At 43.2% G+C, this 13,396-nt stretch overlaps 1 protein-coding gene across 3 annotated transcripts in view; it reads left to right on the forward strand.

Moving 5' to 3' along the window:
* The window catches only part of arhgap17a (Rho GTPase activating protein 17a), a 33,491-nt gene extending 21,067 nt beyond the window's left edge, over window positions 1-12,424 (forward strand). Inside the window, exons 12-22 of one of the 3 annotated variants that reach the window (XM_071535724.1) lie at window positions 1,006-1,117; window positions 1,713-1,794; window positions 1,970-2,050; window positions 2,251-2,364; window positions 2,653-2,744; window positions 3,923-4,070; window positions 4,515-4,802; window positions 5,644-5,786; window positions 7,247-7,798; window positions 7,977-7,998; window positions 9,990-10,111. In XM_071535724.1, the coding sequence (XP_071391825.1) occupies window positions 1,006-1,117; window positions 1,713-1,794; window positions 1,970-2,050; window positions 2,251-2,364; window positions 2,653-2,744; window positions 3,923-4,070; window positions 4,515-4,802; window positions 5,644-5,786; window positions 7,247-7,798; window positions 7,977-7,981 (1,617 nt within the window). In that variant the 3' untranslated portion in view covers window positions 7,982-7,998; window positions 9,990-10,111. Of the gene's footprint in view, window positions 1-1,005; window positions 1,118-1,712; window positions 1,795-1,969; window positions 2,051-2,250; window positions 2,365-2,652; window positions 2,745-3,922; window positions 4,071-4,514; window positions 4,803-5,643; window positions 5,787-7,246; window positions 7,799-7,976; window positions 7,999-9,989 lie in introns of all 3 variants that reach the window. The other 2 variants (XM_071535723.1, XM_071535725.1) reach the window with 2 other exon arrangements.
* The last annotated feature ends 972 nt before the right edge of the window (window positions 12,425-13,396 follow it).

Here is a 13,396-nt window from a genome sequence, read left to right on the forward strand (position 1 = left end):
TCAAATGTAATTGATAAAGAGTTATACTGGCAGTCAAACATGATTCAGGAGTGTCTACAAATCTGCCGCCAAACCAGCTCCCTCTACAGTATTTGAAAGCAACCAACAAGACCTTGTTGTTGCTCCAATTTACAACTTGATTTTGGTCTGGTCTGGTTTGGTTTAGTTTAGTTTGGCTTGGTTTGGTTTCTTTGTCCTTCCATATAAGTTGTAAGGCACTGGTATAGCTCGCTGAAAGTCAGATGCAGCCGCGGCAGCCATCAACATAATTGAAACCAAGCTTGAAATTGTCTGTTCACATGAATATCTTCAGACTCAAGGAGGTGGGCGGACAGATGGACAGTAAACAGGGGAAAATCCTGCTTTGATTTCCGTAATGCTATTCCCACATCCAGAGAGAATGTCAGCCATTATGCTGCAATGGCGATTTATGATATGTTTATGTGACGTCCCCTCCCCACAACAAATTTAGAATACAATGGAATCTACTTGTCTCCTGTCCATAAATCAGATGTGTGCGTGTGTGTGTGCGTGTGTGTGTGTGCATGTGTGTGTGTGTGAGAGAGAGAGAGAGTGAGAGAGAGAGTGAAAGACTGCAAGTGTTGATTGCACACAACATTATTTGTCGCCCCATTCATTCCCTGGTGAGTCCAGTCTGTGTCATTATGGTGCGAAGACAGGCTTTGTTTTTGTGTGAAAATAAAGGGCTTGCTGTGCTGTGAGTAGCGGGTGTGTTTGTTCGCCCGTTAATGTTTTTTAAGGTCTCGTTATGTGCAGCCGGGAGGGTGAGTGAACGTAGTGTATTTGTATAAGAGTCTGTCTGTGAGGGAGTGTTAGGAGAGTGTGTGTGTGTGTGTGTAAACTAAGCTTTGCCTTTGAGTGAGGGCACAGGATCTTGTGTGCACATTCAAAGCCTGCATGCGTCTTTATTGTTGTTTGTTGGCTATGTGCCTGTGGTTTATTTGTCTTTGTCCGTGTGTGTGTGTGTGTGTGTGTGTGTGTCAGGGTCTATTCAGGATCGCTGCAGGGGCGTCCAAACTAAAGAAGCTAAAGGCCGCTCTGGACTGTTCCACTTCACAACTGGAAGAGTTCTACTCCGACCCCCACGCTGTCGCTGGTACGTCCCGAACAAGCACCATTCTTGTTTTTTTTTGTAGTGGCATCTGTCTTGGATCTCCTGTCTAATCTGTATTGTATTGACTTTTGTTAAATCAAAAAGCAAGTAAAGATAATATGGGAAATCCCTCTCAACACACACACAAACACATCCATGCCACATAAACAGCGTTTATCTATCCAAACGCCTTTGACGAGGAAATGATTAATCACTCTTATTGAAAGATGTTTTAAACTTACTGTTTGTGTTCTGTCAAATGTCAAGCCATTTTCACTTTTCACTTCATTTTACAAGCCACCTAAAATTTTAGAGCAGCATAGGACTTCAGAATCATAGTTGGTTACCTACCAAAGTGGCTGAAAGAGAAACAAATTTACCAGCCACCGCCAAATGTAGGTAATTTCTTTCCCTGATTGTATAGCTTTTGGGTGCGAAGCAGGAAACGTTTTTGCCTTCTAGCTAACGGGCTGATAGACTCCAAAATTCCCTGCCACATTTGATACTGTACCGGACAAGTTTTAGAATGAAATATTACCTCCAGATGATATTTGGCTGCCTGCCAACATGGATGATTCTTAAAACGTTGTGGTTTCAGGAGCGCTGAAGTCCTACCTGAGGGAACTCCCCGAACCTCTGATGACCTTCCAGCTTTATGACGAATGGATCCAGGCATCCAGGCAAGGCTCATAACTTTATCAACAGGGATGAAATGCATCATAAATGGATCAACCACTGTACTGCAACTTGGAAGAAAAGAGAGGAGATGAGAGGAGATATTTTTAGTGCATTTAGTCACCTGGAGATTGGACTTGTACTGTGCTCTGCTTTCAGCCTGCCTCTTTCTCTTTCCAGTGTGTCAGATCCAGACAAGCGGCTTCAGGCTCTCTGGGTTGTATGTGATCAGCTACCAAAGAACAACAAAACCAACCTGAGGTTAGCCACTACTCAACTCTTCTTCCACATACCTGAAAGCACTGAATATCTTGTGTTTATACTACGGAAGCTCCCTATTCAAGACTGTATGGTGCCATCCATAGAAATGGGGTCATGAGAGCAGTGTTTTGTCTGCAGTTTTGTCTATTGTGTGAAGTTGGGTCCACACCTTTACTCACTGTGTGTGTGTTGTCATGCAGGTATCTGGTGAAGTTTCTAGCCAAGCTGGCGCAGGACAGCGAGGTCAACAAAATGACTCCCAGCAACATTGCCATTGTCCTGGGACCAAATCTGCTCTGGGCCAAGACAGAGGGGTAAGAGGGGATCAGAGGGGGAGGGGGAGAAAGAAGAGAGGAAGTAGTGATGAGGAAGAAGGATAAAATTCACTTGCTAGCTACTGTATAAAGCAAAGGAAACGTAATCGTCTTTGAGAGGCGTGACTCCAGTCTAAACAAAGAGAAAGGGCAGTGGAGTGGATTTCTTCAGATGATAGTCTGTTATTTTAGTTTATTTTAGAGTGGCCCTCATTATGTTGGCAACCATCTCATTTTCGCCCATCTGTGTGTGTGTGTGTGTGTGTGTGTGTGTGTTTGTACACCCAGGAGTCTGGCTGAGATGGCTGCAGCTACCTCTGTGCACGTGGTGACCATCATAGAGCCTATCATCCAGCACGCCGACTGGTTCTTTCCTGAGGGTAGGTTCCTCTGTGGTTTGTATTTTGCAGGTCAACTACAAGGTTTGATGCCTCTCAATGAGTTGTCTGTCACACACAGACAAAACAAAAGGAAGCTTTCACAATAGATCTATGCTCTTTCCTTAGATTTGATTTTTGTAGAAGCTCCAATGTAGAAAAATCTGTGTTACAATGGTTCCACCAAAGTTTGTGCGCTGTATTTATCTCGGGATGCGATCACACCTAAAGTTTGTTTTCTTTATTCCGAACCATAGTGGAAAGGTCTTGTAAACAAAAGTCACATGGAATCAAAAGTAGCTTGTTTATTGGACAGAGTTTTGGTAACCTGTAATCTCGTGAGGTTAGAGATTTTGGTGGCGGGTGGGAGTGAAAATAAATCTGATTCCAGCATTTAACTGAGCTATGATGCAGTGGTCTGCGCTATTTGCTGCAATTTACCTTCTCTTGTGTTCGTACATAGTTTACAGGTTCTCCCCATGTTCTCCTGGGAGTCAGGTGGATTGGAGACTCTAAATTGCCCGTAGGGTTTGTGTTTATCTGCCTATCTGTGTTCCCCCTGTGATGAACTGCCAACCGGTTTTTCCCAGTCTGCTGCCCAAGGCATGCTGGGATTGGCTCTAGCCTCCCCGTGACCCTGAATAAAAATAAGTGGCTAAAGAAAATTAATGAATGAATGGTGTTCATATCAGTTCAGAACACATCAGTCGAGGCTGCGGCTTAACTTTCTTACCCTCAGTTCATTTTGTTATTATTGTAGTCTTTCCAGTCATGACTAACTGCTGGCTATCAGATGTCAACATCTGTCCCATTATACCCATAAAACCTTGTGTTTTGGTTCAGACTACAAACTGCCTAACGAGTCTTGGTCCTGTCAAAGTATCCTTGAGCAAGACTGTGCACCACTACCTGCTCACTTATTATATGTCACTCCGGATGAGAACGTTGCCTAAAATACCTAAATTCCATAATGCACTCTTGAACCTTCTGGTGGTGTTGTGTAATTCAACAAAAGCAGCTGCCCTCCTGATAACCTCAGTGACAAACCTGCTCTCCAGCACTAAAAGCCGCTTTTCCTCCTAGATCAAGCCAAGTTGGCGCTCAGCCTAAATAGCACAAGTGTTAGTTAAACCACATTGTTTGTATTGGTAAATATTGCATTCTCTCTTGTCGTTCTGCAGATGTGGAGTTCAACGTGTCTGGCATGTTTGCGATGCCCACGCCTCCTTCCAACCACAACAATCACCTAGACTATGACTGTAGTACCATTGAGAGGAAGAGGCCTGGCAGCATGGTGGGACCGGAGAACGATGCGATGCGCAAAGACAGGTAACCAAGCTGCAGTCGCTCAGTACTGACACCTCCTATGCTCCCTCAGGAGCCCCATAGGTTTCCCTCCCTCACCACATTCAAGAACAGGCCTTGTACCGACACTTCTTACAGAGACAACGGACATCAATGGTTGAAATATAGAATTACTTACACCACTGATTGCTTTGTAAATGATTGTGCCTAATCTAACCAAATCAATAACAGATTTACATGTGTAATATATGGGTACTGAATCTGCTGTTTTTTCTAGTTTTACTTTCTGGTCCATTTCTCTTGCTTCTAGTGATAGAATTGCTGTAATATCCTTTAACACTGTTTTGACGCACCTTTCTCTGTGTGCTTTGGGGTTATGGTGATTCTCTAACATGGGTTAATCTTTGGGTTTCTGATCAGAGCTGTGGTGTTTTCTTTTTTTCTCCTTCACCTCCTAACCCCCTATAGCACCCCTAACAAGCACTCGGACCATTCTACCCTCCGTAGAGGCAGTAACACCTTAGGTAGAAAGCAGCACACTTCGCCCGCCTTCCAGCCTCCCTTACCCCCTGTGGAGGCTCCAGGGCCGGGGCACGGGGCCGGGCCTGTCCCCCAACCCGCGGCCGAGCCCCAGGCCCAGCCCCAAGCCCCACCAGGGGGTTTAGGGCCCGACGCCTCCCAGTCTAGCTTGGCGCAGAGTATGGCTGCTCTAGCGGCCGCTCAACAGCTTCTAGCCCAGCACACAGAGGAGATCAGGTAAGGGCTGCTTCCCTCCCTGCCTGCCTGCCTGCCTGCTGCTGGTGGGGAATTACACAGACACGCCACTGCATGTGATTGAGGAAATGAATTCATATGCTTTCTTTGTTCGTATTGTGGGGAGACGTCTGCGCCTCCTCTCAGAACGGATAAGATCCGTCTGATTGCCGTCTTGAAGCACAGCCGGTTATTAATGCCACGATTCACCCGTATCTTGCATGCACAGCCTCTTCATTTGGCCGCTTTTGTTCCGCTTGTGGTTCCCTAGCAATACCACAAGTTTTCATACAGCTCCACCAGTTACAGCTATGCAGACAGCCCACTGACACAGCACAACAATGGCTGCTGTCATTCTCACTCCCAGGGCCTCGCTCCTTCCCAAGCCTCTGCTCTCCTCCCTAAAACACTGGAATCAGCAGCAAGTTCAGACCAACTGGACTCAACTGCCTTGGAAGGCCTGGACATTGGTGCCTTCTTATGTAACGATTGAAGGGGAGTCAGTGAGTGAAAGGACAGCATTCATAACCGAGGCGCCCCAGACAGATAACTCTATTCAGTTCAGCATTCTATTGATCCTACAGACTGTATTGGGAAGGTGAATCGAGGAGAGACACACAGAAACATAATTATAGATTATATGTATGAGGTTTCTCATTGCAGCGCCTGACATTGGAGATCAGTTTTCCGGGTTGAGAACGCACTGTATCTGCTTTTAACGGCTCCAAACTGCAATAAAATCCCTCTCTCTGGTGGATGCTTGTATCTAATCATTACCCAGCATTTCAGCAAACTTGAAGTTTTAACAGGCATTTTTTTTTTCTTTTTTTTCCTCTCTATCCAGCAACCCAAAGCTACGTGACGCCGGCTCCACCTCCAACCCAACCCCTCTGGTCCAGAGGAACGGGTCCGGAGGTGGGGGGCAGGCTGGCATGGGGACCCCCGGGGCTGGATCCATGGGGCCCAGTCCCCACATGATGCGCAGAGGTGAGAGAGTCTGCAAGTTAATACCCCCTTCCTAACTGAAAACCAGTATTATTACTGTGTTTGCTGCTATTATTCATTAGATTAGATGAAGCTGTAATGATCCCTGTGGGGAAATTGGGTTATTGCAGCAGCAGAGGATAAGAGAATAAGATTAACTGAGTACTGAAGATAACAAGTAATTACAACAACCAAACATAGTAAAATAATACAGCAAATATATGATGTAGTGTCTTCATTGACATATTTGTAGAATTGAATGAATGTACAAGTATGCATCGTGACCTATTCACATGTGCTAGTGTACAGATATACAGTATACAACATGCATAATAACAGAAATGTGTCCAGATGTGCAAATATGCAGATTTACTGATGGTAGTAACATGCGTGCAGAAAAATGTTCAGAGCATAGTGTACAGTTATGTTTTTCCAATTGGGAAAGAACTCTAAAATAATTTTTATCATTTTAAAAAAAAAATCTATTATATACCTAGAAATGGTAATTGCTGCTTTTATTTCCACTTGATTGTACTCTTGTCTGGTATCAGTCATAACACACTCTCTCTCTCATGTCTGCAGTTGGTTCAGAACGCAGCTGCCAGGCTCTTAACAGGCATTAGGAGAATAGACCACATTACTCTGATTTTTGCTTCCCTGCAATATAAAATGTATAATTGATTTTAAGTTCTTATTGATCACTTACAAGACAGTATGTGGTTTAGCCCCACCCTACATTTCCAAGCAAATATGTCCACATACTGCAGTGAGAGCCCCTAAACTCTGGAATGACTAAATATAAAGTTTGCCAAGTCTGGATCATCTTATAAGTCTCTTTTAAAGACCTCTTTTCATAAACGTTTTTGTATAATTCTTTTTTTTAGACATTATTTTATTGTTCTTACCTTACCTGTTCTTATGTTGTTTCCATTGTTCTCCTTTACCTACAGTTTTTTTTATTATTGTTCTGTTTGGCTGTAAAGCACTTTGTAAATTGTTTTTATGAAAGTGCTGTATGAAAAGTTTATTACTACTCATATTAGTAGTAGTAGCAGCAGTAGTAGTTTAGTTTTACAAATGGTTCACTTTACAGGAATATACCAGAAAGTATTTTCTAACTTGTTTCACACATTTATTGCATTAGATGGATCGGCCCAACTGTAGTGGAAAACAGACTGTTTACCCCTTTAGACCACAACTAACAAACCAGGAAATAATACAATGTTTAGGTCATGGAAGAGCTCCGAATTAGTTATGGAAAGTCATGGAATTTTACATCAGGATCACAGTGGGAGCCATGTACAATATATACAGTAATGTGTCTTGACAAGCAAATGGGGATTGTTGTTATTTACAGATGGAAGCAGCATACACAAAGACACTATAGAACAACTGATATGTTATTATTTTTATCTTTCACCAATTACAAATCTTGATGTAGAGATTCACCTTCTGCTTCCCAGGTACCAAGAAGCCGGCTCCCGCCCCTCCCAAACCGACAAACCCTCCTCCCAGTCAGCCCAGTAATCCGACGAGCCAGCCCCCCTCCTCGGGCTCCTCCCAGTCCCTCAGCCCCACTCCCAGACCGCTCTCCAGCCACTCGCCCACCTCCCCCACCTCCCCGACCCCACAGCCGTGTGCCACGCCCAGGCGCCACTCCAGCAACCAGCCCCCGATCCAGGCGCCCAGCCACCCGCCCCCGCAGCCTCCCACCCAGGTCAGCCCCTCGGCCCAGCCCAGATCGTTCAGCCAGACCCCCGGGGAACAGCCGGGCCCGGACCCCTCACCTCCAGACACCCCGACCCCGCCGGACACCCCGCCGCCCTCCACCGCCACCCAGGACGGGCCCGGCGCCGCCCCTCCTCCGTCCCCCTCTCCCTTCCAGTCCGGCTCCCTTCCCCGACCGCGGCCCGTCCCCAAACCCAGGAACAGACCCAACATCCCCCCGCCGCCCCAGCCGCCCACACAGGCCGGCGATACCAACGGGATCTGTGCCTCTGCTTACAAGATCATGGGTGAGCATCCTTTCTGATTTGACTACACGTATCGTCACATTTTTGCACTGCGATATATTGAATTTGGATATATTTTGTCCCATCCCTATTTTGTACATTTATTTCACTGCTGAAATAGTAGTTCAATATGTTCCACATGCTTCCTCTCTAATAGTCTTGCATTGCAATACCTCCACAGGTTAAAGAGGCACTTGTGAGAGGTTTGTTGTTGATTGAACTTTGCATTTGCAGCTCCCGCACTTTTCGTTTGCCTTTTGAAACATCATTTATCACCGCGGCCATTTTGTTTTGCCTGCCGTCCACCTGGCCACCCAGACACCATTATAGCTATCATTTATCACCAGTCATTAACTTCCATTCCCAGTTATTGAAACATCTTATCAGTAACACTTTAAGGGTTTGCAACTGACTGTGTGTGTTTTTTTTTTTTATAATTGCCAAATACAAATTTTAACTGCATTTGCAAAATTTATAGAACCGCAGTGTCATTTTCAAACCCTTTACTATCAATGGAAATATTTGCTCACTTAGCTTCTGTGGGATTATTTTCGCAAGGTTTTTATAGGTTTTTAAATGTGAAACATCGTATTTTGTTTGTCTCGTTGTCTGTACTGTCAGTATTTTGAGTTTCAAAAGCACTGCCCCAGTATCAAGCATGTTCAACTCTGACATGCATGTCTGTCACTTGATATGTCTTGTCTCTGGTATGTACCAGCTGAACATGATGTACTGATGTGTATTCAGAGTGAATCGCACAGCCTGCATGCACAAAAGCATCCAAATCACAGCATATGCTCTCTGCCTTGCCTTGATTGATTATTGACTATTACTTTGTTTGTTTGTTTTAAATTCAATCTGAAATGGGGTTGATTATTGTTAGGAATTTACCAGTCCTGGTTCTATTTTTTATTCTCCTTAATGCAGTTAATCTTGTTTATTCTAGGAAAATACACATTCAGATTAAGATATTCTAGGAAACATATTGATTAGTTTTAGCTCTTTGAGTGACTATTCTTTGTCAAACTATGATTTAAAATATAAATTGGGGATATGCAGCATCATATTTCCTGAACTTGGACTGAAATTAGCACTGTCATAGAGACAGAGTATTCCATTACTTATTGATTCCTAGACTTCAAATCAGACAATTTATCAATTCATAATTGATTTAACCCCCACTTCAGATTAACATAACCTTCTGTTATTTCACTTTCTATCCACTCATCACCACTGCTTGTTGCACTTCACTTATGACTGCAGTCTCTGGCCAAACAGCCCCACCTGCTGTTAGAAAGCTCACTGTGACAGAAACCTTCCTGTTTCACTGCTGAACCTCCCTGCTGTTCCAGCCATGGAAAATATTACACTGCTGCACTGGATGGCATAATTGCAGACAGTTTAAATGTTTTCATCCTTCTGGATGAAATTGCGCAAGTTTGTGTTTTTGGCTGTTGTTCATGTAAATGTGGGCATACATAGTGTGTTGGCCTTTTAAGGATATTTATGTTATGTTTTATGTGAATGCCTGTTTGCATGGGAACATGTTTGCCATAGCTTACTAACACCAAACAGTTGTCAAAGCATCTTGTTTTGATTACAAAAGTGAGTATTTTACAGTCTGAATATGAATAGCTTATCTTTAATTATAGCTTATTTTGTTTTAGTGAAACATTGTTTTGTTTTCTTTTGTTAAAGCTGCACTAGGCAACTTTGCATGTTGGTGGCTCCAAATGGCAGGGAGAGGTAACTGTTTGAAAAATCTCAACTTCAATACCCAGAAATGTTTATCCTATATACCAAAGTAAACCAAAGGGAAAGATCTAACGTTGGTGAGTCCAGCTTTCTCTGGACGGAGCGCTGCTCACTGCTGTCCAGGAGACAGTTTGGATTTCACTTTTAAGTTCATGGTCCTTTCCTGTGGGAGAAGTGACCATACTGACACCAGAATTTCATTTTGGCAAACAGGGCGAATCTACAGCGTCTCATTTAGTGAGGGTGAGACGCCCTTCTCTATTACAGCCCCACTTTGTGAATTAGGCTTATAAGACAGGTGTGTTTTTTCATAAAAATCTTGCCTAGTGTAGCTTTAACTAAAGTTATCATCCTCAGTCTTCACCAGAGGCTTATCATGTGTTCTTCACAGTCTGCTGAGTGTGACTTGTGTGTCCTTGGTCTTGTGTTTCCTCTCCAGACCCGGCGATGTCTTTCAAAGGGTTGAGCCGCGCCTTCGTCCCTGAGCTCGCTGTGGACCAGCAGCCAGCGGCTTCCTCCTGCCTGCCTCCTCCCAAAGACTCTGACCTGGACTCTGAGAGCACTGTCCTATAAGGAGGAGAGGAGACCACACCCCCTGCACCTCCTCTCATCCATTCTCCTCCTCTTTTCATCCCAGCCCACTTCTGCAGCGCTCCTCAGATAGATAAACTTCTGCTGTTATATTCTCCACCTGTATAGAGGGCTTTCACATGACGTAACGCACCCTCTGGCGGCCATATTGGAGGTCCACAGTGGCTGTGAACGGCTGATTGTGTTTCTAATTGTACAATTTGTCCGTCTCAACAGAACTGAATAGTCACACATCTGATTTGAGCACTAGCTAACTTATCTAGTAGAAGCTAGCATTCGCCATGGCTAGTTGGGACATTTTAACATTAACATCAGTGTCTTTACTAAATCTGCCTGCTGGCTAGTTAGCTAGCTAGTTTGTTCAGTTTAACTGAACTGACTCCTCTCAAGCTACAACTTGAGGTGCTTTATAGTAGAGGATAGGGCTAAAGACGAGAGCTTTCTGTGTCACAGTAACCTACATTTAGAAGCAAACTGCCATATCGGACCACTCACTTTCACTGCTAACATCACTGAATTAACTTCCACACCACAATAATCCTTTTCAGGTATCTGTCTTCTTCTAGCCTTGTTAAATATTTAGCTGTTAAGTGTACAGTCAGCTCTCCACTGGACCTCCATGATGGCGCCAGACGTGGCTGCTAGGAGATTTGTGACGCAGCTGCCTGCAAAGCCTCTGTACTTCTATACTGTAACATTCGCTCCATGCAGACCAAACTCCAGACAATCAGCTACAAACAGCAGAACCCGAGGACTCGAGCCTCGTGTAAATTTTCCACTGTAGCAACGACAAAGTCCCCATAAAACTTTGTTAACGATGATGCGCAGCAATAAAGAGCTTGGATACTTTCAGTACATGGAGGAAACTCGCTTGTGTTTTGCCTGGGAAGTTGTACCTGAATGGACTGGGCAGGAGGGGGGTGTTGCTGAACTGTGGACTGATGAGACTTCTTTGGTATTTGGTGTGAGGTGTTTTGTATTTTGTTGATGTTGAAAATGGCCTTAGATCAAGAAATAAAGGAGGTGTTTCTACAGCACAGGGGAGAGAGGGGAAACGTTAGAGAGTGAAGTAGAAACCAAAACTGTTGCTGAAAGTGTAGCTGGTGACTGCAGGTTTCCAGTCGTCTCAAACACTTGATTTACCTTTTTAGCCTGTTTTTGTATGGAAACCCATCCTTTTGCTCTCTCTTGTATTTATTTCCGGAAAGAAAAAAAACACAAAAAAAAAAACACACATTCCCTGTGGCTTGATGTAAGTATGCAGTCTTCTAAATGTAAATCATGCCTTACTGGTTCCTTCCAGAACCATATATTGAAAGAGTTACAGCATTATATATTTACTGTATGGAGGATACACTTTAGCTCCTGATGCTACAGTATTTCCAAGAAGCTAATGTCTTGGCAACATTAATATTTCAGGGACGTAAAGAGGCGTTTGACCCTCTGTGGTGGAACTCTTGTTATATGGTTCTGGGTTCCACACAAGCCGTGTATTTAAGATGTGTTTTTGGATTAGATGGCTTTGGGTTTCACAAGCAGAAGTAGCAGCTGTATCTCCCAGCCTGGAGGCAATCAGTATTTTGCCTTTCTATTTTTCCATCTATCTATCTTGTTGTTTACTCTGGTGTTGCTGGGGCATTAGTGACAGGATCTGTATAAAGTGAATGTAGGAAAAGGACGATATCAAAGCACTCTTCATCCCGAACAGCGAGTCACATAAACGGTTGATTTTGCACTTGAGCGCAGCCCAAACCCGAGGAGTGGTTTTTGTAGTGAACAGGTTTCCTTCAGTCTTTCCCACTGAGCTGGGTTTTACGCCGCGCTGTAAAATAAACTCAGTAGTGAGGTGGTGTTAGATTTTTGCCAGGTCAGAAAAATCGCTTCCTTGTATTTTTCTGTGTAAGCTTTGCTTTTGGCCTTGAATATAATTCAGAGTTTGGTTCCCAGAGAACTGACCCGACATGGTACCAACGGGGAAAGTCTTGGATGCTGCAGTTGCCCTGAAAGCAGATTGATAAACTGCTTTTCAGAGACAATCACGCATTATAAATCCCCCCTTTCTCTCTCTCTCTCTCTGCTCCCGGACCTCGCTGCCTTATCCCCCTGCATCAAGACTCCTTGGTCTCTCAAGGCTCTTCAAGACGAACAAATGCCATTAAACTAGAAATGATAATGCTGCAATTTTAAGCTCCATAGTTTTTTGTATGTATGCTGTCTGGTGAGCTTAAACATGAAATAAAAAAAAAAAACATGTAATATGAATGCTTGGTTATACCCCCTTTCCAAAGAAAATAAAGTATATGAAGAAAAGCTTGACTGCTAGTCATCATTTATATTTTGTACAGTAATGGACAGGTATGTACTTGTGAATTTAATAATATCTAAGAACAAAAATCTTCTCAGGTTGGGGGCTGCATGGGGGAAAAACAAACAAATGGGAGTCTATCATTATATAAGTTACTTTTGATGTTTTTCTGTGAACAATGAGTTTTCATAAAAGAATTGACTGACACCTCCCGTTAAAGCTTAGGTCAAAGGTCAAGCTGTTTTATAACATAAATGTGTCAGGAATATTATGGTGATACTACTGGAGATCAAAACAAAAACAAACAAAACCCTTAGTCGTTGTTAAGGTCACTATAACCTCAGTGATATTATAGTGATTTTTCATTAGGAGGCACAGGGATGTCAGGCAGTTTTATTTTCAAGCATAATACTTTTTATAGGTCAAAAACATATCCTTCATTTGAAAGCATTTGACCAAAACATATAAAGGTAAAACATAACCGCACGACATAAACAGCTTTCCATGAAAACATATAAAACAGTTATAAAAGGGAAATTGTAGGCAACGAATAAATAAACTTAAACTAGACTAACAGAATCGCTTGTATTTTAAACCTAACTATCCAGGGAGGGTGAACAGCTCCAGATCTTTTTACATTAAAATGCACCAACATGCAAATGATTTGGACGAGAAACACCGTACTACACTAGTAGCAGCTAGGATCGCATTTTAGGAGATCACACAGTCACCTAAGCCTGACTAAAGCTGTGCAGAAATAAAATTGTGCTTTCCTGATGACATTCTTGAAATTCCCATACGAAAATAAATGATGTGTAATGTGGATTTTTAGGACTCACAGGCGTACAATACGGAACAAAAACGATGAACTGTGCATAGCAAACCATGAATGTACAATCTAAACAATATCCCATCAACGTAAAATACAATATAGCTACAGGTACACCGTG

Source organism: Centroberyx affinis, unplaced genomic scaffold, assembly GCF_046629955.1.
Source record: "Centroberyx affinis isolate AG114_WGS23_722 - 3 ecotype Tasmania unplaced genomic scaffold, CSIRO-AGI_Caff_v1 ptg002757l_1, whole genome shotgun sequence".
Lineage (NCBI taxonomy): Eukaryota > Metazoa > Chordata > Actinopteri > Beryciformes > Berycidae > Centroberyx > Centroberyx affinis.